The sequence below is a fragment of the Amblyomma maculatum genome, chromosome 11 (genome assembly GCF_055883805.1).
Source record: "Amblyomma maculatum isolate TAMU_Amacu chromosome 11, ASM5588380v1, whole genome shotgun sequence".
Lineage (NCBI taxonomy): Eukaryota > Metazoa > Arthropoda > Arachnida > Ixodida > Ixodidae > Amblyomma > Amblyomma maculatum.
Window position 1 is genome coordinate 20,958,581 of NC_139354.1, and position 25,408 is coordinate 20,983,988.

General features: G+C 43.8%; 2 protein-coding genes across 5 annotated transcripts in view; one reads left to right on the plus strand and one right to left on the minus strand.

Annotated features, from left to right (window-relative positions):
* The window catches only part of pns (DENN domain containing pinstripe), a 59,289-nt gene extending 49,325 nt beyond the window's left edge, over nt 1-9,964 (minus strand). For all 4 annotated transcript variants that reach the window (XM_084583224.1, XM_084583226.1, XM_084583223.1 and 1 more), the window contains exons 1-3: nt 9,740-9,964; nt 5,271-5,380; nt 1,901-2,071 (exon numbers count right to left, since the gene is read on the minus strand). In XM_084583224.1, the coding sequence (XP_084439350.1) occupies nt 1,901-2,071; nt 5,271-5,380; nt 9,740-9,845 (387 nt within the window). In that variant the 5' untranslated portion in view covers nt 9,846-9,964. The remainder of the gene's footprint in view (nt 1-1,900; nt 2,072-5,270; nt 5,381-9,739) is intronic.
* Nucleotides 9,965-9,987: 23 nt separating this feature from the next.
* Nucleotides 9,988-20,128, plus strand: LOC146173046 (uncharacterized). Its single transcript, XM_084583227.1, has 5 exons — nt 9,988-10,162; nt 10,694-10,828; nt 12,665-12,769; nt 14,631-14,703; nt 19,950-20,128. Exons 1-5 carry the CDS (start codon nt 10,028-10,030, stop codon nt 20,039-20,041), a joined length of 540 nt encoding a protein of 179 aa, XP_084439353.1. The 5' UTR covers nt 9,988-10,027; the 3' UTR covers nt 20,042-20,128.
* Nucleotides 20,129-25,408: the final 5,280 nt, after the last annotated feature.

The following is a 25,408-nucleotide window of genomic DNA, read 5'->3' on the forward strand; positions in this document are numbered from 1 at the left end:
CACCACTGCCTCTCACACATTTAAGTCTGATCTGCTCTTTAGTTGCAATAAACATGCAGAATGTCTTCAAGGCATGCCTCAGCTACATAAGCCTACAAGTCCCGCTTTTGAATTCCCAGTTGTGCACTGCAGTGCAGAGCCATTTGTTTCTCGAAAAAGTGCACGCAAGTTATACCTGCGGCACAAACAAAAGGTCTTGGCCCTGTTAGTATGATGACCTTGCTTTAATAAGATCGACATTTTATCAATATGATTGATCATATCAAAACATATAACTTTATTTCAGCATTAATGAAGTTACAATACTTGTGATGCTAGCAAAACCCCACTAATTACCAGCACCCTGTTTACAAAGCAAAAGGCATCACAGCTGTGGACACAAGAAACAGCATAAAGAAAAAAAGCATTATATGAACAGTGCAGACATTAAATAAAGAAAAGCAAATTTAGGTGACAAGTAAAAAATGCGTCTTATGCATTCAACTTTTCACACCTTCCTTGCCTATAAAAGATGCCATGCTGTGTAGGTTGTGTGAACAATGGTGCCACTAAAATGAATCCTACCCAAAAGTATCTTGCAGCACGGACAGTATATAAAATATTGTGGGGTTTAAGCATGGCTTGAACCTAGAGAGAGCCAAAGCTGCGAGTGTTGCAGCAATAGCCTCTATAACACTGCCTTTTCAATCCTGGGTTCCTTCATAATTTTTCTTCTAATTGGTTCACAGGAAAGGAAAGGCACAGTATCTGTCACACTTGCTCTATGGACACCTGGATCCCTCTGTAAGAGATGGGAGAAAGATTGGAGCGAAAATGGAAAGAAAGGAAGAGGTGCCACAGTGGAGGGCTGCAGAGTAATCTAAACCACTTGGGGATCTTTAACCTGTATACTGACATTACACAGTGCATGGATGACTCTTCGTTTTGCCTCCACCAAAACCCAGCTGCTGGCCCTCATTGACCAAGCTCAAATAGCACTTCCATACATTAGGTTTTGGGGAAAGGAAGGTGCAGTATACTTTGCGTGGATACCACAAATGGATACCCACACTTCATTAGGTCAAGGTCACTTGAAGGTCAAATTAGTGCAAGTTTTGGGGAAAGGAAAGTGCAGTATACTTTGCCTGGACACCACAGATGGATACCCACACTTCATTAGGTCAAGGTCACTTGAAGGTCAAAGTTAGTGCAGCGCCAAGACCGGTTCTACCTAGTGTAGCGAACACATAGCTTCAATTGCGAATTAGTTTATAAGAAAGGAAAGGTGTAGAATGAGTCATTTGACATTCAAGGTTGTTCAACCTGAACACCTCTGTGACACTGCCCGCTCAAAAAACTGGCATAGTGAAGCTTTTGCTTCAAAACAGATAGATGCAGAGAAAGACAGTCGATTGCAACATACATGTCCTCACATCTTCCCCAAATCTGTGTCCTGTCAGTGCTGCAACACAAATGTGCACTGAACTGCTTAAGAATCCACCCTCTTGTGATACACTTATGTAAAATCACTGCACAAAACAGACAAAAATATTTTCCCACCAACTGCAGCCACCGCTCATCAAATGAAACAATGATGAAGACACTGAAGAAAAACCCTAAAACAAAAAGACGGAATAAAAATTAGCCTTAATATCTTCAGTATATCATTGCATCAAATTTCTTTTGTGCAAATGTGCAATGAGTCCTGCACCTTTGGGTGTGAGCAACAAGCCCATAGTGGTTTCACAGAATTTACTCTTAAATCCATCATCAGCAACTGTTCATTTACTTCGTCACATAATGCATAATGAAAAATTAAGGAAAACAGATCCTTGTTAAGGCACAGAAACTAAGATGACGAGACTTACTAAGTGTAACGACAACACACACCTACAGCCCACGCCAGTTACTGAAGTCTCACCTGCAGTGTCTGCATGGCGGAGCAGATCTGCCGGTCGGTGACCTCCTCGTAGAAGGTGAGCGCCTGGCCGTATGAGCGGGAGCCGTCCTCTCTCGTGACGACAAACGGGTGGAAGAAGGGCTCCCGCACATGCTTCTGCGTCCGGAACGACAGCCCATGGGGCAGGCAGAGCTGCATGCACAAGGTGGTGGCCCCACATGAATGATAAGGCACCAAGCAAAAAAAAAGTTCAGGTTCACCCGAAAAATGCTGAATGTAGATGCAGCAGATCTGACCGTCCAACCAACTGCACGCCTGCGATGCATGATAGATCACCTTACAGAAGGCCCCATAAAAGCATCAGTAATTCATCCTTCATTGTCTGCTGCCTCTTCCTCTAAGCTCACCTCAGTGACATGGACGACCGATATAATGACATCACCCTATTTTAAGTAAAAGGCGTGAATACACGTATGAACACAAGTATGGCAATGGGGGCACTTGCATGTCCCATTACCTTTTTGTGTTCGTGTGTGCTTTTTACCGAAAAAAAACTGTCGCCAGGTAACCCAGCAACACATTCTTTCATGACATCACCCTAGGGGGGTTTGAGCGTCTTGAAAACCCTCTTTCTTATTTTTCAACATATCTTGCTGAAACTTTCCATGCTAGTGCAGACTAGGAAGCTGATTTCAAATATCTCAAGTTGAAGATATAGCAAAATAACTGTCCTTTCTTACGGGTCATTGCAGTGATCTCTCGTTAAAAAACCTCTTTTAGGAACATGCAGACATTTTAAAAGGTCCACTGCACATACTAAAGCTTTCCTTCTTTTTGTAATTGTGGTATATTAGCAATTAGACCATTTTGGCTAATTGCTGCCACACATTTTTTTCTTTGCAATATGAACTTAAAGCTGCCTTAATTTTCAAGCAGTCAAACTTTCATGTCCACAAGCACGGTCTGAAACTCGTGGCAGATAAGAAAACTATGTGCTTTGTTACCGTTCACATGATTCAGGGACTTTTGCCTCCAAGAGTATGCTATGCTATAATTGATTTGTATCTTGCTGAACATGATGGTTGCCTACTATGCTATCCAAGTGAGCTCAGACCTGGACTGCCACCTGGGCAAGCTCTAAATCATATCTGCCAAATCGTTACTGCGAAAACCTGATGTGCAAGCCCTAAAATGCACTTGTGCATTAAAAATAAGTGCACACAAGCTGGGACACATCCACACTACCCATTAACTGCAAATATGTACACCACTGAATTAGTGTAATGTGAAAAAATTGGCAGGCTTGTTAATTAATGTCAACAAATAATAGATATCACCATCGACAACACCTAGAACACCACATGCAAGCTGCTCCCTTTTAATCTGTCTCATGGAAAAGCAAGCTGAAACAGTGAGAACAGAGAAGAGGCATTCTATAAGGACCTAACCCGTGCAGCCTCTGTAGTGGCGTTTATATGGATCCGACAGGGGCGGGTAGACTTGTTGGGTCAAAAAACTGGTTACGCCGTCGGGCTACATCGAGAAGTCGAGGGGTCGAAATGAAAAAACTCTGGCACAGGGGGTGGGTTGACTTGACTCGACCCTACTGTAGGAATCATGTAAAGGCTGTCGAGTCGGGGAATAGCGGGAGAGGAGAACGGTATGAAAAGTGCCAGAGATGTGCTGAAGAGAAAAGCTACACCATGATGCAATCTGCTAGATTTTCGTCTCGGCCGCTCCTCGGTTCAATTTCATGTAAAGCCAGTAGAGTCGAGCCCACTCAACTCGACTCCTTACTCAACCCCCGCAGTCGAAAGCACAGCCCAAAACCAAGTAGACTGGAATGATTGCTGCTATATTTTCTAATGGTTTTAACGTGCACAGCTGGGAAATCTGAAAGGATAGCATGACTGAAAAGAGTTACAGAGGTCCAAAAGAAATTTCTGAGCTCACACCTGAGAACCACGGCCCAACAAACATGGTCATCTTGACATTTCATCTTTCTCTCACCCCAGAAAGGGGTATTTTTTTGTGGCACACCTTTTCTGAGCGCTAAACCTAAAAGCAAGACCCCGTTCCCTTTTCATTATCTCAGTTTATCACACCAACATGGTGTCATGACCTTTCTTTCAACACGTCTCTGAAGATGAATGCCCAATATCAGAGAGACAACAGACCCACGTTTTGCGTTTCACAATTATCTGGATGGATGCCTCATTCAGGGCCTTGGGAAGCCTTTCTGCCTACACAGTTTGTCGCAATAAATGCACGACAAAAAAGAAAAGAAAAGAAAAAAAAGCAGTCCAAACCATGCTATGGCTAGATTACCTTACTAGGCATGCTGTCCAACGATTTTATCTCATGGATACATAAAGAACCAAGGAACCACACGAGGAAGGTAGTCCCTGAAGAATGCTTTGTGCACTTATTTCGTTATGTCACTTGCGGGTGCCCAATGATTAAGTAGTGTATATGACATGTTGCTTGGAATTGCCGCCTGTTATCGGCGTCTAGAAGCAGCCGCTTGTTTTTAATTTCACTGATTTTTCGCATGTGTCGTGTTCGTGGTGATCTCGGTCTGGCGGATGCTAAGAAATAAGCTAGCATTGGCGTAACCATATTTATAGACATTTCACACCTGCAACGAGCAACCAGATGCACAAAAAATTTTATGGAGCGCAGTTAAGTGTCCTTTAGGTGTGGTAATGTCAAAGCATTTCTCTTCCTGCTGCCAATTCTGTTGCTGCATGTTTGACTATGGTGACATCCTAGTCCTGTCTGGACATATCTGGTATTATGTGATTAGAAACGTGATCAGTAGCGATTCACCAGTTCAGCAACTACATCCTGTAACTACAATCAATTAATTATTTATAACTGATCAACTAATTAATTACGGTTAATTACACATTGCAATTTACTTTATAATTAGTTTATTAAATTCAATTATGTTCTTAGTTATTAATATCCCTTCATAAAATTTAATAATGAATGACTGACAGTTCATGAGGTCACGCTGCGGTGTCTGTCCACAGTTGCTGGTGAAGGCAAGAAATGATTTCGCATTTAAACTATCCAACTAGAAGAAAGGCGGGCCCTACAATCCTGCATGAACACATATAACTACCTGCGAGAGTATCCAGAAATATGTGATTGAACACAACAGAAAGAGAATGAAAGGAGTAGCTGTGGTCTAAGTTCATATAATGCTGCAACATTGTCAAGGGTCTCTATTTGGTCTTCTCTTGAGGATATTTTGGATTGATAAGAAGATAAAATATATCTCTTGTACTGTGACATTTACATAAATCTCTGCCTGCCCTCAGTGCTTCACTGCATACAAAATTAAATCTAGTTATTAGCAGCATTCCATTACTCAGAATTCCCTCACCATGCCAATGGCACTTGGGTCGAAAGGGTTCCAGGGGACATTCTCTGGGTAGTGTGCGAGGACCTTGCCCTTGTAGCAGCGGTCCAGTGGCGTAAAATGCAGGTGGTCGCCTATGGAGAGAACCAAGAATTGAGACAGAAAACAAACAAAAAGAAAACACGCCACCATATGACACGTGGCAGCGATGGCATTCAGAGAAAGAGAGGCACTCAAAAACAAGCTGCTTATTCAGTCAAAATAGCAAACTAAACTATACACTATGTACTATGCAAACACTTTCCTGCAAGTGAACTAGACACAACTGAGCTAAAATATATGCCCCTTACTATCAAGCAGATGATAGGCACCAACTGCAAATACTAGTTTTCTGATAAAACAGCATATTGTTAATACTTCATACAAACACACATGTATATATATAGACATAGTTTGCATGTGAATAATGGGCCAGGGAAATTCAAACAGGATGTCACACAACTTTCCCGATTATCTATTTTATTCTATCAACAGTTTCTAAAGGTGCACCGTCCATAACTGTTGGTAGAATAAAATAGATAATCGGGAAAGTTGTGTGACGTCCTGTTTATATATATTTCAGGTAAAAGTGCCAAACTTTGATGCTACAAAGCCAAGAGAAAAAGAAACAGTCTTCTTTATGAAAACAAATTTCCATTAGATGGTGCCAGCTACACCATCAACATGGTACAGAGAACAATTTGCCAGGAGACCAGAGGCACTATCGCGCAACTAAACTATTTGGCAGAATGACAAAGTTAAGGATGCCCTTTACCTGTGGCCTTGCTTTCTTTGCCAAGAAAAGCTACCATTGATCACAGTGATGACTGCAAACTTAAACAGTCCACCATTACAGTTCGAATGGCCGTCGCTATCATCTTCAGTCAACTTAAGATGAAACTTAAGATGAACGTGATTGCAGGCATTATTGCAGAGAAACTGCCCAACCAATAAAAGAACTGAGTGAAAGCTTCCTCGTTGGAGTAATGAATAGAAGACTAAAGAATGAGTGACAGTCTTGGTGTTTCTCAAAGTATTTTGCTAAGAGTATTCCTTGGCTAATTGTTTGTGATATAGTATGATAGCAATGGCAACAACCTCTTTCTGGCTCTACACATCACAGTTTTGCATTGTTATGTTGTCATAAAAAGAGAAGGAAACAGCAAATAAGGCCTCGAATGATTCCTGTGATAAAAACGAAGTGTATTTAGATGTGTGCACGAGGAGAGAACGAGGAAGAGAAAGTATTCAGAACGGCTGTAGAGTAGTCGATTTCTACGTACTGTCTCGATTGATTTCACACCTGTTTATTCAAAACGTTATACTCTTCACTCTCACTATGGGCCACAGTTAACTTTTCTTGCTCTCCTATAGTTAATGATGGTTAAAGTTATTCTGGTCAAATATAAAAGAAAACAAACTATGTGCATCGCAGCAAGACGTATATCTCATAACAGTCAATAAAGTATCTTTTGTAGTGATCCAAAGCAACTGGATTCCTGATGACATATGTAGAAGTAGTAAGTACAACATAATTTGTAGTTGGTGCTCATGTGACATTCTATATAAAGCCTCTATAGAGTTTGCACAAAAATGGTTAAACTACCTGTCACTTCCACAAGTGCCCTATGATACCTACTAAAGAAGGCAAATACCTTGACATTCATAACTCCATAGGTATAATTTGTTTCCTCAGCATATTATGGTTAACGTCCCAAAGTGCCTAATGCAATGAGAGATAGTGACGGGATATAGAAGTTTTGAACATGTGTTTTTTAACGCGCACTGATGTCGCACAGTACACGAGCTTCTTGCTTTTTGCCTCCATTGAAAAGCAGCTGCTGTGGGAGTACATTAATCAAATTAGTTCATCCTACCACTGACATTTGTGGCTGCTGTGCCCTCACATCTTTGTAAAACTGTTCAGCTCCCAATTCCTAAACAACTACTCCATTTTCAACTGCAAACAAGCAATGCTATCTACTCACCCACTGACAGCTTTGTTCCCATTCCTTCTCTTCGACAAATCTTATCAGGGGAGTGTGACCAGCTAAAAATGCACCCTGGTCTTTCTACACTTGCCCCCATGGATATCAGAAAAGTATCATGCCTTGACCAAATTCTTTCATACCTTGACCCTCGACAACAATTCTATCTAAAAAGCTTATCGAATAGCCACAACAGCTATTGTACTTCTGTACATGTGCAATGTATCCATACAAAAACACTCCACACCCTTGTTTTTCTTCACATATACTGTGGGCTGGAATGAATGGAATGAAGTCATCTTTTTATAGCACAACAGACGCTTAATTTTAGTTACATGTTTTCTTTTCTGTGATGACAAATAAGACACTAGAATACATGTGTCACACATGGTATTTGCCTATGACCACTGAATAATTTATAGCTGAATTTCTTCTCTCATTCTGTCTTGGTTTCATGAACCAAATGCTGGCTGCGATGTGTAAGAGACTAAGCGAAAGGCACAAAAACTAAATTAAAAAATGTGGCACAACTTGCAGCATGTTTGCTGTGAAGGCATTGCACAAGCTGCCATAAAAAACTAGATATCTTTTTTCTTCACGAATTAAAGACTACAGTCAATGCTTGAAGCTACATTATCTTATGGTAAACTTTTCTAATTCATGCTACCAATACTCCTATAAGAGAGTTATTTTCTAATCCACGACGGTACTAGAGAACCATCAGCACTTTCTTCTACGTGTTTACACTAAAAAACATTTTTAAACACATAGTCCCAGTATAAAGCAAGGCACTGTGCTTATTGAGCGGCCATCAGTGCCATCTAATCTTGATATTACAATGTTTTCTTACAAAAGGCTAGAAAACAACTGCTGGCAAACAACCAAAGCTAGCCCGCCCGATAGTGACCTTCAGTAGTGTGCAAAACAAAAAAAAATTTCAGAGGTGCAACATTAAGTGTGAAACAGTAGCAAGATGAACAAAGCAGCCAGAAAGTGCAGGTAATATCACAATTTTCCCAACACCAAAAACATTTTTCATCAAAAAGCGCCTTGAGCAGACATAAAAATGAGGCGAATAATGACGAGCAGGAAAGACGCACTTCCAAAGATGAAATGCTGCACTCCTGCAAGCAATACAGCTTCCAATCATGCCAAAGAATGAACAGCTGCAGCTGTCATGTTGTTTTACGAAGTGAACAATGAGAACACAGTACACGATGACCTCAGCTGTTCAGGATGCAGCAAGTTTTTCATCACATGTGTCACCGCGGAATGTGGTTGTCATGGAAACTGTGAAGCTGGCGTGAGTCACGGAACTAGCTACACAGGATATGCAACTTCCCGCTAAGGCAAACGATGTCTCTCATATGAACCAGAAAAAAAAAAAATAATAATAAAACGTCGTGCCGTGAGCGACCACGGCGTGCTAGTTTACATTTCTGTTATGATTAAGGCACGGCTGCAAAATAAGTTGTTATATATAGAGGCAACTTTCATCATGGCCCCGTCTCGCGACGACCACCGAGAGCCAGCAGTTTAAGTAATCAAGGAATGGCGCTCGCATTAACGCAAACTCCTTAACCTAATTAGTGAATACCTGCGCCTACGGTAAACGGTCCCGGGAATCCAAAAAGAAACAACAGGGTCGATTCAAACACGGAGGTTCGGAGAATTGCGACGCGTCAGTGAGCAAACGATGTCCCAAGAGCTATTAGCGAGAGGAAACAAACAGGGACGAAGAATTAAATATATAGCGGCGCGCACCCGATAAGTTCGATATCTAGAACACGCTGCGCCGCGTGAATTTTTCAGAAGCTTAGGTTCTTAATAAACGGCACGTGCGTTTTGGTGCAAGCCCGCGAACTTCCCTGCTCGATAAAGAAAGTGACAAGGCACGCCCGCAGGTGGAAAGATGCGGTGCCTGACACCGTTCACGCGCGCAAGGAATTTCGAAATCCGGGTTGCCTGGAGAAAGTGATGCGAAAGTGGCGAGTTTACTACTGACAATGCACTGTCGCTGCGAGAAGCGCTCGTTTCCTGGCGCGACCGACTTGTCGACGGGTCACGCACCGTCGCGGAAACCGTTCCGGCAGCAAAAAAAAAAAAACCGAAAGCTAGTTAAGGTTACCAGGCTGAGCGACTACAACAGGTTTCCCAAGATCAAACCAAGAGCAAAACTTATTTTCTTGAAAACACACTCTACTACGTTGTACGGAAAGTCAAGGTGCGCGACGATACGAGGAAACGAACTCGAGCGAAACAGAAAAACACAGCTCAGCCGTTTTCCGCGCAGTTGCAAACCCGCCAGAATTTTCGACGCTTTGCGAAAGTAGCTGACTGCTTAGGCTAGAAAAGCACGAAAGTACACTTCTCGTGCAGAAAAATTCGACTTCTTAACTCCTCAAAGCACAACGAGAGTCTCTTTCTCCCGTCCAACTGCGGCAAGCACATACAGAAAGGTCTTACCCGAAAGCGCATCCGGCTCGAGGCCCGACTCGAGGTCTAGACCGCACACGACGAAGTAATCGGCCAGGCGTTTTTCGGACGCGAAGACCGAACCCAGAGAAGTCATAGCTCGGTGAGGGGAAATTCAGACACAACTAGGCGCCCGAGCCTGACATTGTTTTCAGCTCGCCAGGCTCACCTCCGCGCCGCCATGTTGGAGAGGCATTTAACGGCGCCAGCGCGCATGCGCCAGCAGCGCCTGTAGCGGCAAAAACAAAACCACACACACACAAGAGTGCGATACGTGACATGGCCGCCCTGAGGGCATTGTCGTCAGCTGATTCGGCACGGAAAGTTTGTGTCGCGTTCGCCTCTCGCAATTCTTGTCTGCATCAGCGGAAATATCCGGGCTCAAGTACGCTGAGAAGACTTCTTTCTGTGACTGTAAGGTTCTGGTTATCATATGGGCTTTTTATTTTGCTGCCAAGCATTGGGCGCATGTTGTCCTTCGCGTAGTCGTAGTACGTACGGAAGCGGGACTTTGATAGGTTTACATGGAAACTCACGCTGGTGCTTTTTCGGAGGATATTGTAATGCTTGGTGACATGAGCTCAGTTGCTCGCTAGATAACAGGGCGCCGAAAGGTTATCGAAGTAACTTTCGGAACACCGCGATTGAACCTGCGCGGCCTTGTGTTCTGAGCGTGCGCATGCGATTTAGCGTGAAGGAAAATAAAGTGGGTCCGAAGGAAACACGCGCAGTAGCACGTAGACTTTTTTTTTGCTCATATTTTTCTCTTGCCTGGTGCCACGCCGACCCGTTGGGCCAGCTTCAGATTTTGTCAGCAGTGCGCTCTCAACCTTCGCGAAAGTGGTGATAACACATGGTACGCTGACCGGTTGCGCCAGTATCGTTGCGTTTACGGTAATGTCGTCGTTGTTTCTGAATTGCTTTGTGGTCGCTGCGCTATTCCAGAGTTCGAAAACGTCTAGCAGTAGCGACGAGGTTTTCAAGGCCCAAAATGCTACGGCGTCGGACACCAAGCCGACCATCTTTTCCAAGATCCTTGACGGAAGCTTGCCGGCCGACATAATTTACAAGGACGACAAGGTATGCGGAGACATCGAGAGAACCTCGCTGTGCGTTCTTTCATGCATTGGTCGAACTGGTTCCATGCGTGAACGCAGATCTCGCTGTTCTGAGTCAGTACACGTCCCAAACCGAGTGAAGTTTTGAGTGAAAGTGACCTTAGTGAAGAGAGAGCGGATGGCGTATTGGCTAATCGGCACGGGTCAAATGCAGTTTCTAGCGTGCTTTGTACAGCTGCAGCAGATATTTAACCGATAATATACTCGCAAAGGTGTTAAAAACTTAGAAACTAAGCAAGGATGCGAATATTTGTTTATATATTTATTGCATACTGCCAGCCTGAATGTCAGGCTTTAGGCAGGAGTGGGGGGTACAGAAGAATACAATCCACGAGAATACATAGTACATTCCGTCTTGCGAATGACGACAACGAAAAAAAAAAGGCATATCACTTGTACAGAGCAAAAAGCACAAAAAAAAAAGTGTATACACCATGATATGACAATGTGAAACACCGCTATCTATCATGGAATGCACTCAGAAAAGAAGACAACGTTGAACACTCAACCATATTTGCAGGTAGGTCGTTCCAAGTACGGATAGTTTTAGGAAAAAATGAGGCATTGAACACATTTGTTCTGCACGAAAAACGTTAATAGACATGAGCACGTTTGATTGCGCAACCCGCAGGCTGCGGATAAAATAAAGCGAATTAATAGAAGTTATAGTACTTAGTGTGTGCAGGCAAATTCCATGTGAGCCATGAATACAAGCCTTCTTCTGCATCATTCAAAGAACGGACACAAACCAAAAATTTGGTGTCTCCACTCCTTTAAGGTGACAGGAAAATTGTGATGACAGTGGAGGGAAAAGAACAAGTAGGACTGGTTGCGGGCAACACTAGTAGTTGAAAAGAGGCATTGCTGGATCGTTGGGAACTTAACCATTTATAGCATGGGTGTTAAGTCAGCTGATGCGGCTGTTGGGAAGGATTGAGCCAAAACTCGTAGCAAGAGGGATGACCCCATGAATGCACAAATTTACTGGAAGTTCACTCGTTACAAAACATGTGACACAAATTGCCAGTCATAAGTAGAAATGGTCGCAAACAAATTAAAAGTAACAATCCAAGAAAATGAAACCAAAGCTCAAGATTCAACTTATTCTCTTCCTTTAGGGAAAAAGAACAAAGGATGAATTTTGTTAATTCGTGTAACAAAACACAGTAACATGAAAATTTGGCCAAACACGAACATAAAAATAATGATTCCTTTAGCCGAACTATGAGCACAATTTAGCATGGTCTTGCATAAATAAAAAAATTTTAAACATACAACATTCATCTCCTTCTATACACGCTTTCTCACTTTTTTTTAGCCACAGCACTATCGTAGTGACATCTTTGCTATGTTGAAGAAGTTACACTGAGTCGGTGCTAAACTGGAACACTTACTGGGGAATGCTTGGCACTGATCACTGGGATTAAAGAAAAAAAAAACATTGTTGTGAGGAGCCTCTCATTTAACTCTGAAGGGATGGCATAGCTGACTTTGCTGATGGGTCTCTTTATAAATGTAAAAATTGTAAAAAAGGCACACATTAAGTTCTTCAGCAAAACAAAAACTGAAGATACAACAATGAGGTATTCTTGGATCTTGGCCATGAACATGGTGCAGTGTTTTGAAAAGCAATGTGTGTTTTCTTCGTGTTATGATCGTGGCTACCTTTTAACTCTGAACACTGCTGCATTGCTTGTTAGTAACATGAGGCAGCCGGTATGAATAATCCTGGTCTGTTGCAACCCCAGTTTAAACAGTGGCTGACAGTTACACCTTGTCATTTTGTCTGCCTATGCAGTGCATTGCCTTCAGGGATGTGAACCCACAGGCCCCTGTCCACTTTCTGGTCATTCCGAGGAAGCCGATTCCCATGCTGGACTCGGCCACCGATGCTGATGCCGAGGTGAAGTCAGCTGCCTGCTCTGAAATTCATGTGCACGTTCCGGGCTCTACTGAAACAGAGTAGCCCTGCAATTAGCAGAGCGTTCCACTTCTGTGCTCAAAACGAATTTGTTGATTTGATTCTGGTTGTGGTTACTACATTTCTAGAGGCCAAGGGAAAAGATGCTTTTTTATGAAGCTACTGGTGCGCTTAAAAGGGCGTCACATGATGAGAGTTAATTCAGAGCACGGCACAATGGCATATTTTATCCGACTACGCAGTTTTGCCATGTAAAAAACTTTTAGTTATATTTTTTTAGTGGTAGCTATGTGCATCGGTGACTTCATGAAATGAACGGATGACATTATTTGATCTTAGTTGTGGGAATTCTGGTAGTGTTAGTGCTTGTGAATCTAGTTACTCACTGCTCAGTGTACTCATTCATTATAAAAAGAAAACAAATAATAGTTGCTTTTGGGAGTAACAGCAGCCCTGTTTTAATGCTCTCTTAGTGGTTGTGAAATGCTGCCTCTGTTGAGCTTGTTATGTTTGTGCTAATAAACGACATGGTGCAAGTCACTCTTAGTAGAAACACATTATGGCAACAAGAGCTTGGTGCCAGGCTTTACTCTCAGCTTGGGTGAGAATAAGTAAAAGGTCTTAGAATGTTGCAATGTGGAATAATTGTGGAAAGATAGACATATGATGCATGAAATATAAGAGGGTTGCCAGAAAGAGAATAGGTCTTTTTATTATCTACTGTTCAGCATCAAGGATATACTGTGCCAACTGCTTTGACAGCTGGTCCAAGGCTAGCCAGGCCTTCCATAGCAATACTTACACGTAGTAGCTAATAGTGGAGGCTTTTGTGGGAAATATTACACAATTTGGGTGCTAGCCCTCTCATTCTACTTTCCTGCTGCATGTGGCTGTCTGTCTTAGCATATCTGCTGAATAACGTGTAGTTTCTCACTAGGTATATTAGACTATTTGTTCAATAAACGTCTTCACATATTTGCCTGTAGAGCAGGTAGTGAAACCTCTGCTGTCAAGTAACATTCAAAAATAGTTTTTTTTAAATTTTGGCTCCATAAAAGGGCAAGATTCGATGATGCGTAAATTGTTAATCATGTTACAGCACCTGCTATGGCTGTTCAGTAGCTTTGGCGTTCGGCTACTTGTCCAACTGATGCAGGTGTGATCACGGCAGCTGTATTTTGTTAGAGGTGAAATACAAAAACGCCTTCATGGTGTTCAGTATTGCAGCGCTTTAATACACTAGGGGTCCCAAATTAATCCCGAGCCCTCCACTACAGAGTCTTTCATAGCCAATCTGTTACCCTGAGACAAACTCTACAATTCAACAATCATGTCACAGCAACATAAATGGCTCTTATTGGCCTCTCTGAGCTGTGGTGTACTTACAGGGCTGTAATTTGTTAATTGTAATAGAACATAAATAAGAGCAATAATTTTGCAGTTGCACAGCTGCTGCTGAGCACTTGTCATGCACTAGGGGTGCATTGCTCAGCTTAATGGCACTATAGCATGAAGTGAGTAACCTTGTCCTGTGTACGTGGTTCCTGCCCTCTCGTGTATCTGTGTATATCGTAGCGTGAAAATTCTTGAAATGGTAAACCAACTAGCCCTCATTGCTGCTTTGCTTGTGAGTAACCTCTTTGTTCAGCAAAACCTCGGTTTGTACTGCCGGCAGACTTAGCTGCATTTTCCAGATCCCAGTTTGTGAGTGACCACCATACCCGAATTCGTCGTTTTCTTTCTATTGGTAGATATTGGCCAAATTTATGTACTCTTTGCTTCAGTTTGCGTATTGTTCAAGTGGAAATTTATGTATTATATTTTTGATTTTTTCATATTCCAGCTCCTGGGTCACCTGATGCTCACAGCTAAGAAAGTGGCTGCACAGGAAAAGCTCAAAGATGGTTACAGGCTAGGTAGGTATTCGTTGGGCATTATGTATATAGTTTGGTTTACTTACATTGCTCATGCTAATCATTAAGTGACTGCAACATGGCAACTAGCGGCGTGTAACTGACAGGGGACGTGTAACAGACAAGGGACAGCGACAGAAGGCAAGAGATAGGACAGCCCGCTAAATTTCAACTGAGGTTTATTGTCCATGTAAAAGAGAAATACAGATTTACATTAGCGCATGCTCAGAAAGTTCTTGTATGCTCTTCCGCTCCCTCACTTTTCTTATAGACGAAGCAAGCTATCGTAGGGCAACACATAGACGAAGCGAGCTATTGTAAGACAACACACAAAAATTCAAGATACACTAACACACGTTTTTGACGGATAGTCAAACTTTTTTTTTTTTTTTTTTTTCGTGAGGATTAGTGAAGGGGTGCCCAGCCTAATTGATGCAAAAGGCATCGAAAATTTCCCTGTCTATCGGCTTGAAGAGCCACTTCAGTACACATATGCGTTGGAAAAATTGGAGCGCATTTTTATTCTTTTCTGCCATCTCTCTTTACTTTGCATTTACAGTACCGCCAAATGGCTGCCAGCCATCAGAGCTGCGGCAGTTTTTAAGTGTTTCTACAGCCTTTCGAATCAGCCACTGGCCTGTTGGCCCACTATAGTTCTTGCCACAAGTCAGTGTAATTATATAAACCACTCCTATGCTGCACTTCACAAACTGCATGGCGTGCTTAATTCCATAAGTGTTTACAACGGGGTGAACCATTAATCGTGTGGCACATTCTTGACAGCTTTTGAGGGTTTGAGAAGACGACAGAAATGCGGCACTTTCATGCAGCTTTTTTGGGCCGATGGGACAGGTTGTACGTGTAAGGCACGGACACACGACATTCCAGGGGGCCAACATAGCTGCAGCCTGCTGTCTTGCGTCCATTTGTGACCTCTCTAATAAGGCTCTCAGTGACAGACCTGAGCATGCTCTCAAGGAAGCGAGTGTTACACAGACTGAGAACCTGTTGCTGAACGCTCAGATTAATCTTGTGTTCACAGGACTTTTGAAGAGTGGCTCTTAAAAAGTTTAATGCTATCCCTCTTTCTACTATTTTTGAATGAGCGGAATTGCAGCTTAGAACAGGCTTTTTTGAGCTAGCAAATTATGTCCAACAGAGTGAACTACGTCAAATTTAATGCTGAGATCAAAGTAATGCAAGCAACCCTCAACAGAGATCTGATGAGTAAAATGTAAGCATTTTCCACAGGCTTGAAAAAACACTAAGCACACACTCAGCAGTATTGTTCATTCTATTCAGCATCACTCGTTTTAGCACAACAGGATAGTCATCCAGATATCTAAAAATCGACTAGCCCAGCTGTCTTCAAACCACGCTAATCACATTAATACAGTTTCTTACTGTTGCTGGTTGGTGCTAATACTGAAGTAGAATTACAGTTGATGTCAATGAACCAAGGGCTGAAATTCTTAAAACACCTTATATGTAAAGTGGTCTAGACTGACTTATGCCCACAGTTTCAGTTATTGTGATAGCCTGGCATTGAATGACCAAGGTCAGTTGTGAACTACTTTAATGGGCTTAGATAATTCATCACCTAGTTTTCTAAGGCCAACTGTGCTTTCCACTTGACTGGAAAATGGGCTAGCACGCCTAGCCATTGTTTTTTGCGTTATCACTGCTGAATGAGAGGTCACTGTGGTCTTATGTTGCAGGAAGTGTGCACTGTGTAACCAGGAAATAGTGCATTGGCTGTTGATGCTCCATGGGCTTGACATAACTTTTTAAGCCCTCGGCTATTCAATAAACTCATAGGTTTATGAACGCTAAATTACTTTGTTAATTATGAGAAATGCCTTGGAGGCCCTATAGCGCTCAATTGCTCATTGTGTCCGAGAATATTAGAATCAAATCTGCCACGTTTAGCTTTTCACACTTTTCTCGGAACACTCTTTTTTTAACTCTGCCTATGATTTGGGCCTCGGGAAGTATTGGCTTATATTGCAATTTTGTGGTTGGAGCTGCTATTCATGACAACCCGGCTTTGTCACTGCTCTGTTGAGAAGGGACCTTAGGCGTAGTGCGTGTTAAACGTGAATGCTGACCCTTCCATCCTCCGTGCTCGCTGCAGTTTCACATAACATGATGGAGGAGGCAAGAGAAAGATCTTATGTATGCATTTTGTTTACAATTGATATGCAGTGCATAGCATCTTAGGACCTAGCTGATGTCTCCACAAAGAGCTGGTCACACTAAATGGAGTAAGAGTACATAGTTGAAAGCCCAATCAATGATTGCACATCTTTGACTGTCATTGGATAGTTAAGCAAAAGCGAGTATTATGACTGCACAATTTTTTTGCTGCTTTGCTTGTTCCCCCATTGTTTCAGGGACATTCGTGCACTGAATTTCTTGTGAGCTTAATTGCCGTTATGGCATGGCTAGTTTATTGTCTTTGTACTTGCTTCATATTTGTGATGTGTTGAAGGAGAGAAAGAGAGTTAGGGTCTAAACGTATACTACACTTTTGAAGTATGCTTTGGATAAGTGATGTTTTGCTAACTGGCACGCAACATGCAGTAATACCTTGGCAATTCAGACTTTCATTATGGTCGTGGCCAACACCAATGTAAATCTGTTGCTTCAGACACTCAATAATTTGTTCGCAGCTGGGTTTACACCAGTTCATCCGTCTTTTTCACATGACTAATTCGTTCATGTGCGCTTCTCTTGCTCTGCTTCCTCCCAAACTCCACTCATTGAAAATAAACTCGTTCTGTTGTGTGAGCGTTGGCCATCCTGGTGACAGATGCAAGCAACAGATGGTAGCACCGCATGTCAGGCAGGCACTGGCCACTTTACATGCGTATTGGTACCTCGTGGAGGCTAGCAGATGGTACTTGAATTGTTCACATGTGTTTGTTTTCAAGCAGACAAGTTTTGTTTGCTCCCTAGATTATACAGCTTCTTGTCATCTAGAGGTGACACAGTTGATTTGGACTTGCTTCCATTGAAAGGCGACCTAGAGGTGTAACCCCTAAAACAGGAAGCAATTTGCCAAGTAACACTTGTTGCAACGCAAAGCTTTATAATGGTCTGAGGGCACTGCCACCAGTGAATAGTTAGCAGACTTTCATTAATCCAAACTTCAAAGGACTGAAGATGTTTGTTTGCATCATCAGAAATATATGACCTTAATCTGACCAAAACTAAATGTCATTTGCTTCATGGATATCAGTGCATACAAATAGTATTAAAGAACTATTTATCCGCCTAAACGTTGTTAGCATTAATAGCACATGTATCGAAAAGCTTCAATGGATTTCCTAAATCAACAGTGTCTAGCTTATGTGCAGAAGAAAAAAATCGTCTATGATGCACACATATCCATATCGAATAAAACCACATTAATGAGGACTTCGAGGGAATGAAAAAATAGTCTAAATTACAAGAGGTCAGCCCATCGAATGGCTACAGAAGTGCATTAAAAATTAGGGTTTGCACCATTCCAAATTTAATCGATTAAACAAATAGGCAGTAGTCCTCTGCTTTTGAGTGAAAACTATGCGGCAGTAATGATTTTTTGCAATGCTTTTCTTTGCTGTAATGCATGCCAACTGTCGGGAATATCAGCAGAGCTACTCCAATATGGGACAGGCGTGAAGCAGTAGCGGTGGAGTTTTACCAGTGGTAGCATCCACATAAGAAGGTTGCAGCTCGGGAATAACCTTGTGACAAGCATGCATTTTCGGCGCTGGGAGCATACATGTGTGCCGGAATGGTGTGAAACTCGCAGGATAGTTTTATGAGTGTGTTGTGGCATAAAATCAAAAAATTTTTCACAAACACGCCATGCTGCTACTGGCTCTGTAACGTCTGTGCATTGCCAAAATCACCCGTTGTAGCAGGTGTTCTATGCTGCAAAGAGCATTGAAAACGGAGGAATGAGCCGAGAAGAGCTAATGCTTACAGAGGTGCAAAGAAAAAAAAAAAGAGTAGTGATGCACCAGTTGGTGTCAAAAATGGTGTGCAGTTTGGTTTGGCTCGCCTCGCTGGAGCTCGACCGATGTCGCTGCGGGCTCGGCGACGCTCGGAACACGGCAATACATGGCAACGGAGGACCTCCGATCACTGCCATTCAGGCCTCGACCCGGCTCTACTCCAGGCTGCATCTGAGTTAGCGGCTCACGCTATGTCACAGACCTAATGTATTCGACTGCTCTGTCACATACCAGGAGCACAGGCATTGAATTGAGCTAAATAACCAAACGCTTGGTAGATAATTATGCATCTAATGCATAATTGACCAATCTAAATTGTGGAATTGGTCTGAATTGACTGTCAGTTGCTTGAATCAATTGGACTGTTGTCGTCGGGCTGCTTAGTTTCAGCTTCGCTTTACTTATCGTTGCGCTGTCCCTCTTATGGCCAGCGGGGCACAGTTGCATGCCCTTTGGATGGAGATTGGTGCTGTGTGCAGCGGAGCCTCACATGCGGCCATAGCACTTATGAGGAATCTCCACTACTGTGTATGTTGCTTCATGAGGGAAGCCACAGGGCACCTCTGCTTTGAGATTTGCTTTAGTGCGCATGCATTATAGCATATCTGGTGAAACTGTGAAAAGCCATTGCTGCCGCACAGTTTTTATTTCAGCAGCAGACAGTTATTACCAAGGTTTTCACCAAACAGGCTGACTATGATAACAACAGGTTTTGGAGACTTTTTCTGGGAGCACTGGTTAATTTGGTGTGCCAAATAATGCAGGCATCTTTCTAGGTTAGTTAAATTCTTAATTAAGTTTTACATTAGTCAACCAAAGTTCGGGATGTAAGTGTATGGGAAAATTTTACTTTCGTGCTGTCACGTGAACCATTTGTCTAAAACACCTGCATATGTGATGGGAGCTTGTAGCCTGTATTGGTCGGTGTCATTGCCAGATTACTGTGGCTTGAGGCAAGACTGAGTGACTCCTTTTTTGAGCACAGGCAACCCAGAGACACTTCTAGTCTGCTTTTTTCTTTGTGTCAACTATGATTGAGCTTGGATAAAAACATCATTGCCGCCATGTCTTGACTGTGCTGCATCGACTGCCAGATTTTTTAGTCGTAAATCTTGATTTCATTGAACCACTACCTGGAACTGTAATCACTGTTGAGAACAAACCTATATACTCCAGTCTTGTTCGTTAACCTTGGCTTGATACATTTTCAGCAGTAGGTATAATTTTATTTATTTGCATCTGCAGTGATCAACAATGGGAAGCAAGGCTGTCAGTCTGTCTACCACCTTCACCTGCATGTCCTTGGTGGTCGCCAGCTGGGCTGGCCACCTGGATAACAAGTGAAAAGAACACCGCCAAAGAGTTATGCTCATGTCTTCACTGTTAAATGATATTTTTGTAGTAATAAACTTGCTGAAAACTTTGCTGCAGACTTCAATGTGGTCAAAAGACTAGAAAACATGTACAAACAGCCTTTATTTCATCTCTCGCCTCCACTGCGCAAACAATTTTAACCTAACACAGAAAATATCGGTGATCAAAAATCCCTCTCCTCCTCTTTCCACTCAGCACATTACAACATGAATTAAGGAAAGGAACGCCGACCAAAGTTTGTTGTTAATATGAATATGTTTCGGCTTCCGTACAAAAACCTTGATCATTGAGCGGAAAGCCCAAAGCACGAAGCTTAAATGCGTCACAGTTATTGCCCTAGCCATCTTGTGTACATAGGCGGAAGATCGCCTGTGTTGTGGTTAAGGATTCTTTCTGTTATTCGGACTATCAGGGATTGTAGATACCGACATGACAGTCAATTCTTTTCTTTTGCGATAACTGATGCTTCTTCCCAGGCTATTTTATGTATAGTGGCTTCCACGTGTTCTGACGTCGTTTTTGTGGTCCCTCGATCATCTTTTGAAGCTCCCGCTCTCGCTGATATAGCAGTAGTCGCAGTCTGCACAGGGAATCTTATAGAAGCTTGTGGAAGCAATATAAGCTCGCATACTGGCTGCCTTCACACCGCGCCCAAAGGTCTTTTTACGTTACATCGACGACTGCTTCTGCATTATCAAAAAGAATGTGTTAGGGGCCTTCACAGATCGCATTAATAGCATGGAAGATTCAATTCACTGTAGAGGAGGAGGCTGCTGGCCGTTTTTCTGTTCTGGACGTTTTGGTTGAACGCCGTGGGAGCTGCCTTTCTTTCAAAGCTTGTAGAAAAGATACCGACACTGGCCAGTACCTTCGTTTTAATTCTGTTCGCTCAGTTTGCCACAAGAGCTCTGTTGTGGCTTCCCTTGTCCGACGCGCCAAAAACATCTGCCCAAGGCCAGTAGATTGGGCTGCTGACCTACACCAAGTGCGCCGAGAACTCTGTGAGTGCGGCTATCCCACGCACTTTGTGGATTCCTTTCGACGGTCATCACGCCCATCAGAACCAGTTGGTCCTCCTTGCCAAGCCCTGGCCGCTATCCCATATGTGCGGGGCGTGAGTGAGTCTGGCTCGCGTTTGGCGCACTACGGTGTGTACATCGCTCATATACCTGCGTATATAGGGGGTAGGCTATGAATTTGCAGTCGTTAGTCTTTTGAGTTTTTGAAATGTGTTGTGAACTGCGAGCACAATTAGCTACTCGGCTGTGCAATTTGGGAGGCCGGTAGAGCTGTTTTGTAAGCCGATTTGGTCATAGCGTTGACATTCCCGGCTTCGACCTTGGATAGGCCGCACAATTTTCTACTTATAGTGCAAAGAAGTTAATGATTTAGGAGATTGTGCTTTTTCATTCCACTATTTCAATTGGTGATATGCCCAATAATTTTGGCTGTCTGGTTGACGGATTCTTTGATTTGAGCATGGTTGCATTACTAAGCGCATTTAGTCCAAGCATCTTGCTTTCTTGGACTTCTCCCATTTCATTACAATGGAGTTAACCATATGATTGGTATCATATTCTGGACTATATCTTTGAATTACCCACAGTTCTGACCTGCTCGGTTGATTTGTAAGCCTTTTCCTCGACTGACCTGCCATGCATTTAATGCTTCTATCTGTCCACTTGAGCCCCGATGGATCCAGATAGTGACATTGATCTGCGTACAGGCTATGATGAGCATTGCTGTTGGCGTTAAGTTTATTTTAGCTTGATGATAGTGGAAGGCTGAGCAGGAATAGGATCGCCCCCATGGCATACCCTTCCAGAGTTGAGTTCTGCCCGCTGGGTTCTCTAATATCGTGTTGTGCTATCCATTGTCAAATGCTTTTTTAAGGTCTGCAGTGAGAATGGCCTTGGCATTGGCCCTCGGCTAAAATGTCCTGTGAGAGGTGCAGCATGACATTTTTGGTGGGTATTGTTATTCTGAATTCAGTCATGGTATGAGAAAGTTTCGGTGTATTCAGAGCATATGAGGTACGGAGATAGATCCGAGGAGGGCACGCTTCCGACTATTCGGAATATCTTCAGTTTCCCAGCACTTGTTATGTTGTTGGGTAGGGCGGCGACCGATTTTGGCTGTACAACTGTAGATTTCGGAATTCCTGAGAGTTTGCTTGTGACCCAGTCTGGTCCGGGGGATAACGTCGTGTTCAGTTGTGCCAGGTAGCTTAAGGCTGGTTTACACTGGCGACATCATGGTCGAAGGTCGCGCGGCTCGATTAGTCACGGAGGGGGAGATCCGCGACAAGCGCCGATCGACACCGTGTGTTCACACCGGCGTGCGACTCGCTTCACGACAACCCCCTCTCGGAACGAGATTTGAACGAAGAGTCGACTTTCGCGCCTTTACGCGCCTCTGCTACCGCGCTTGGGGTAGATAAATCCGGACTCATTTCGGGTATGAATAGTGCAATTATCAGCGAGGAAAAAGATCTTATGGTTTGCCCATGTTTAGGGCTGTTTCGACAGCCAAAAGCGCTCCAGTTCGACGAAGGCGGAAGCGGCGGTGGTGTGAGCGTCGTTGTTTGCGGACTCGCGAAATAGCAAATCGCGAAATAGCCTCATGCCCGAGCGCCGAACTCATTATCACGCGAGTTACTCTCGCAGTGATCATTGACATGTGTGCCCAACAACTGCGTGCGCAGTAAGTCGTGCACGCACATGCGCGCATGCACTCTTGAATTTTCCCGCCCAAGGAAAAAGGCAGAAGCGCCGCGGGTTGGCTGAGGAGTTCTGCGACTTGTAAGTCGCGTCCATAGAGTTAATTCGCAAGAATTCGGTCAGCGAGCGACTCCCTCAAGTTTCTGGCGATTCGTTCGGGTCTTCTTTCTTGACGAATCGTGTCTCACGACCGCAAGTCGTCAGTGTGAACACTGCCGGCTTCACCATGGCTTCACTGCAAACACTGCGACCATGCTGCTTCAAGTCGCAGAACTCCTCTCAGCCAACCAGCGGCGCTTTTGCTTTCTTACTTGGGCGGGAAAATTCAAGAGTGCATGCGCGCGTGTGCACGAATTACTGCGCCCGCAGTTGTTGGGCACACATGTCAATTGGATCACTGCGATAGTGAAGCGTACAAATTCGCGTTTGTATTCGTACTCTTGGTCATATGCTCGACGCTCTGGCATGAGGCGATTTCGTGAGCTGATGTTCCGCGAGACCGCAAAGCACACCACCGCCGCTTCCGTCTTCGTCGAACTAGAGCGCTTTTCGCTGTCGAAGCAGCCCTAAACAGGGGCATAACCATAAGATCTGCTTCCTCGCTGATAATTGCACATATTCATACTCGAAATGAGTGAACTGATCTACTCCGAACGCGGTAGCAGAGGCCATAAAGGCGCAAAAATCTGCTCTTCATTCAAATCTCGTTCGGAGAAGGGGTCGTGAAGCGAGTCGCACGCTGGTGTGAACGCACGGTTTCGATCGGCGCTTGTCACTGGTCTCGCCCTTCGTGACGAACCGAGCAGCGCGACCTCCGCGAGTCGCCAGTGTGAACCAGTCTTTAGGGTTGTCGATACCAGCGTAGTGGGGGTTGTCTTTCCCGCCGTTCTCAGTTGAAGTACTCCGGTGAATGGACGAGTTTATTGATTACCCCAACTGGTTAGCGGATACGGTTTGTGATGGATGTACGGGGTGCGCGTATTAACATTTAAGTGTCAGGCACTTGTTTTGCCTAGTTGACCATTTAAGTTGTCACACGTTTGGGCCCACTGTTATCTAGTGAGTTGCTCTGAGTGGTTCTCATTTCCCGTTCCCGGTCCAGCTATCTTGATTTTCAACGTTATATTGAGGCTGTTTTTTATATCTGCGCACTAGTTCGTTTCTTGCCTCCAAATGGTGGGACTTTGGATTTTATTCTGGGCTGGTTTTCGCTCTTTTCAGTTACGTTGGCGTGAATTTCTACATCCTCATGTGACTCTACTGTCCACTTTTGGATGTCTTCTATGTCCCGCGGGGCATCCGTATCTCTGTCTGCGGAATTTGTCCCAGTTCATGCATCAATGTGAATTGTCCCCTTCATCGGCTGAGAGGTTTTGTTCTGATGGTTGTTGCTACAATCCAGCAGTCGTTCTTTAGGTCTGCGGTCTTAACCCAGATATGGTTGTTTACGTTCTTGATAACTCTGCACTTTTAGTCAGAGATGTTTCTTACCATGGCTTACCCTCGTGATTAAGAGTGCGCGTGGCGGAAGACGAAGAAGCAGGACATCGTGCCATCGACTCGGTATTCGCTCGTTAGGCCAGCACCAACAGTCTTCTGGGAAGATGCACCAGCCTTCCTCGACAAGCGAGGACACATCTGAAAGGCTTCCCGGAGCTTTAGAAAATGTTGACAATTCGTCTACCGCTGAAGGTTCCGGCAAGAGCGGTGTCCCACCTGCGCCCGTATCAGAGCGCCATACCACGGTCGGTAGCACCTCAAAGACTGCCTTCGAAGGCGAATCAGGAGTCTTAGGCTCTCCTCTCAGTTCTTTGCACCCAGACGCGGCCTGCGAAAGGGCTGAGGTCGAACCCAGCTCCACTACCGATAGGACAACGGCTGAAGAACCAACCTCCAGCCGTGAAGTCGCGGCCTGGGGCCATGGTCCTACCATCGCCGTTTCCTCAGATCCGGAAACAGCGACACGAGACGACCAAGTCAGAGATCGTGAGGTCATTTCTCATGGCGGCGTGCCGGTGCACCCAGAGACTCTGCCCAAGGAAGATGTCAGGATAATGGCGCCAAATGTAGGAGCGAGCACATCTGTGCAGACTGTCAGTCCTAGGCCATCTGTTCCGGAACGCCACGCAGGCCCACATCCACACGAGGTTGGGGCGGGATCATCATCTGGACCTTCTAAAGTCGAAAGGGATGCAATAGGTATCGTCTCTTCTCTATCCTTCTTTGAAATATAAAATGCATTTGAATACAGAGCTTAGAACCTTGGGCTTACACATCGCATTTATTTTTGTAGCAATGATATATAAAAAATATTGAATCATTTTTTCAATATTTAGGCATACATGCTGTGGTGTCGTCTGTGCCGATTTTTGTGCACGTTTGCTGTGCAGCGACTTTTCCACTCGCACCGCAATGTATAGTACATGATCTTCATGTGCTGACATGGCTCTTTCACAAACCAATATGTAACAGCTGAATTAGCGCTTCGGTAATGCTAATAATTTGGTGTTTTTTCTAGCATTATGTAGAGCACTCAGTTCGTTTTACAGGTTGAGATACACCTTATCATATCATGCGTGAGTCGAGGCCATGGTGCCTCACCAAGGTATT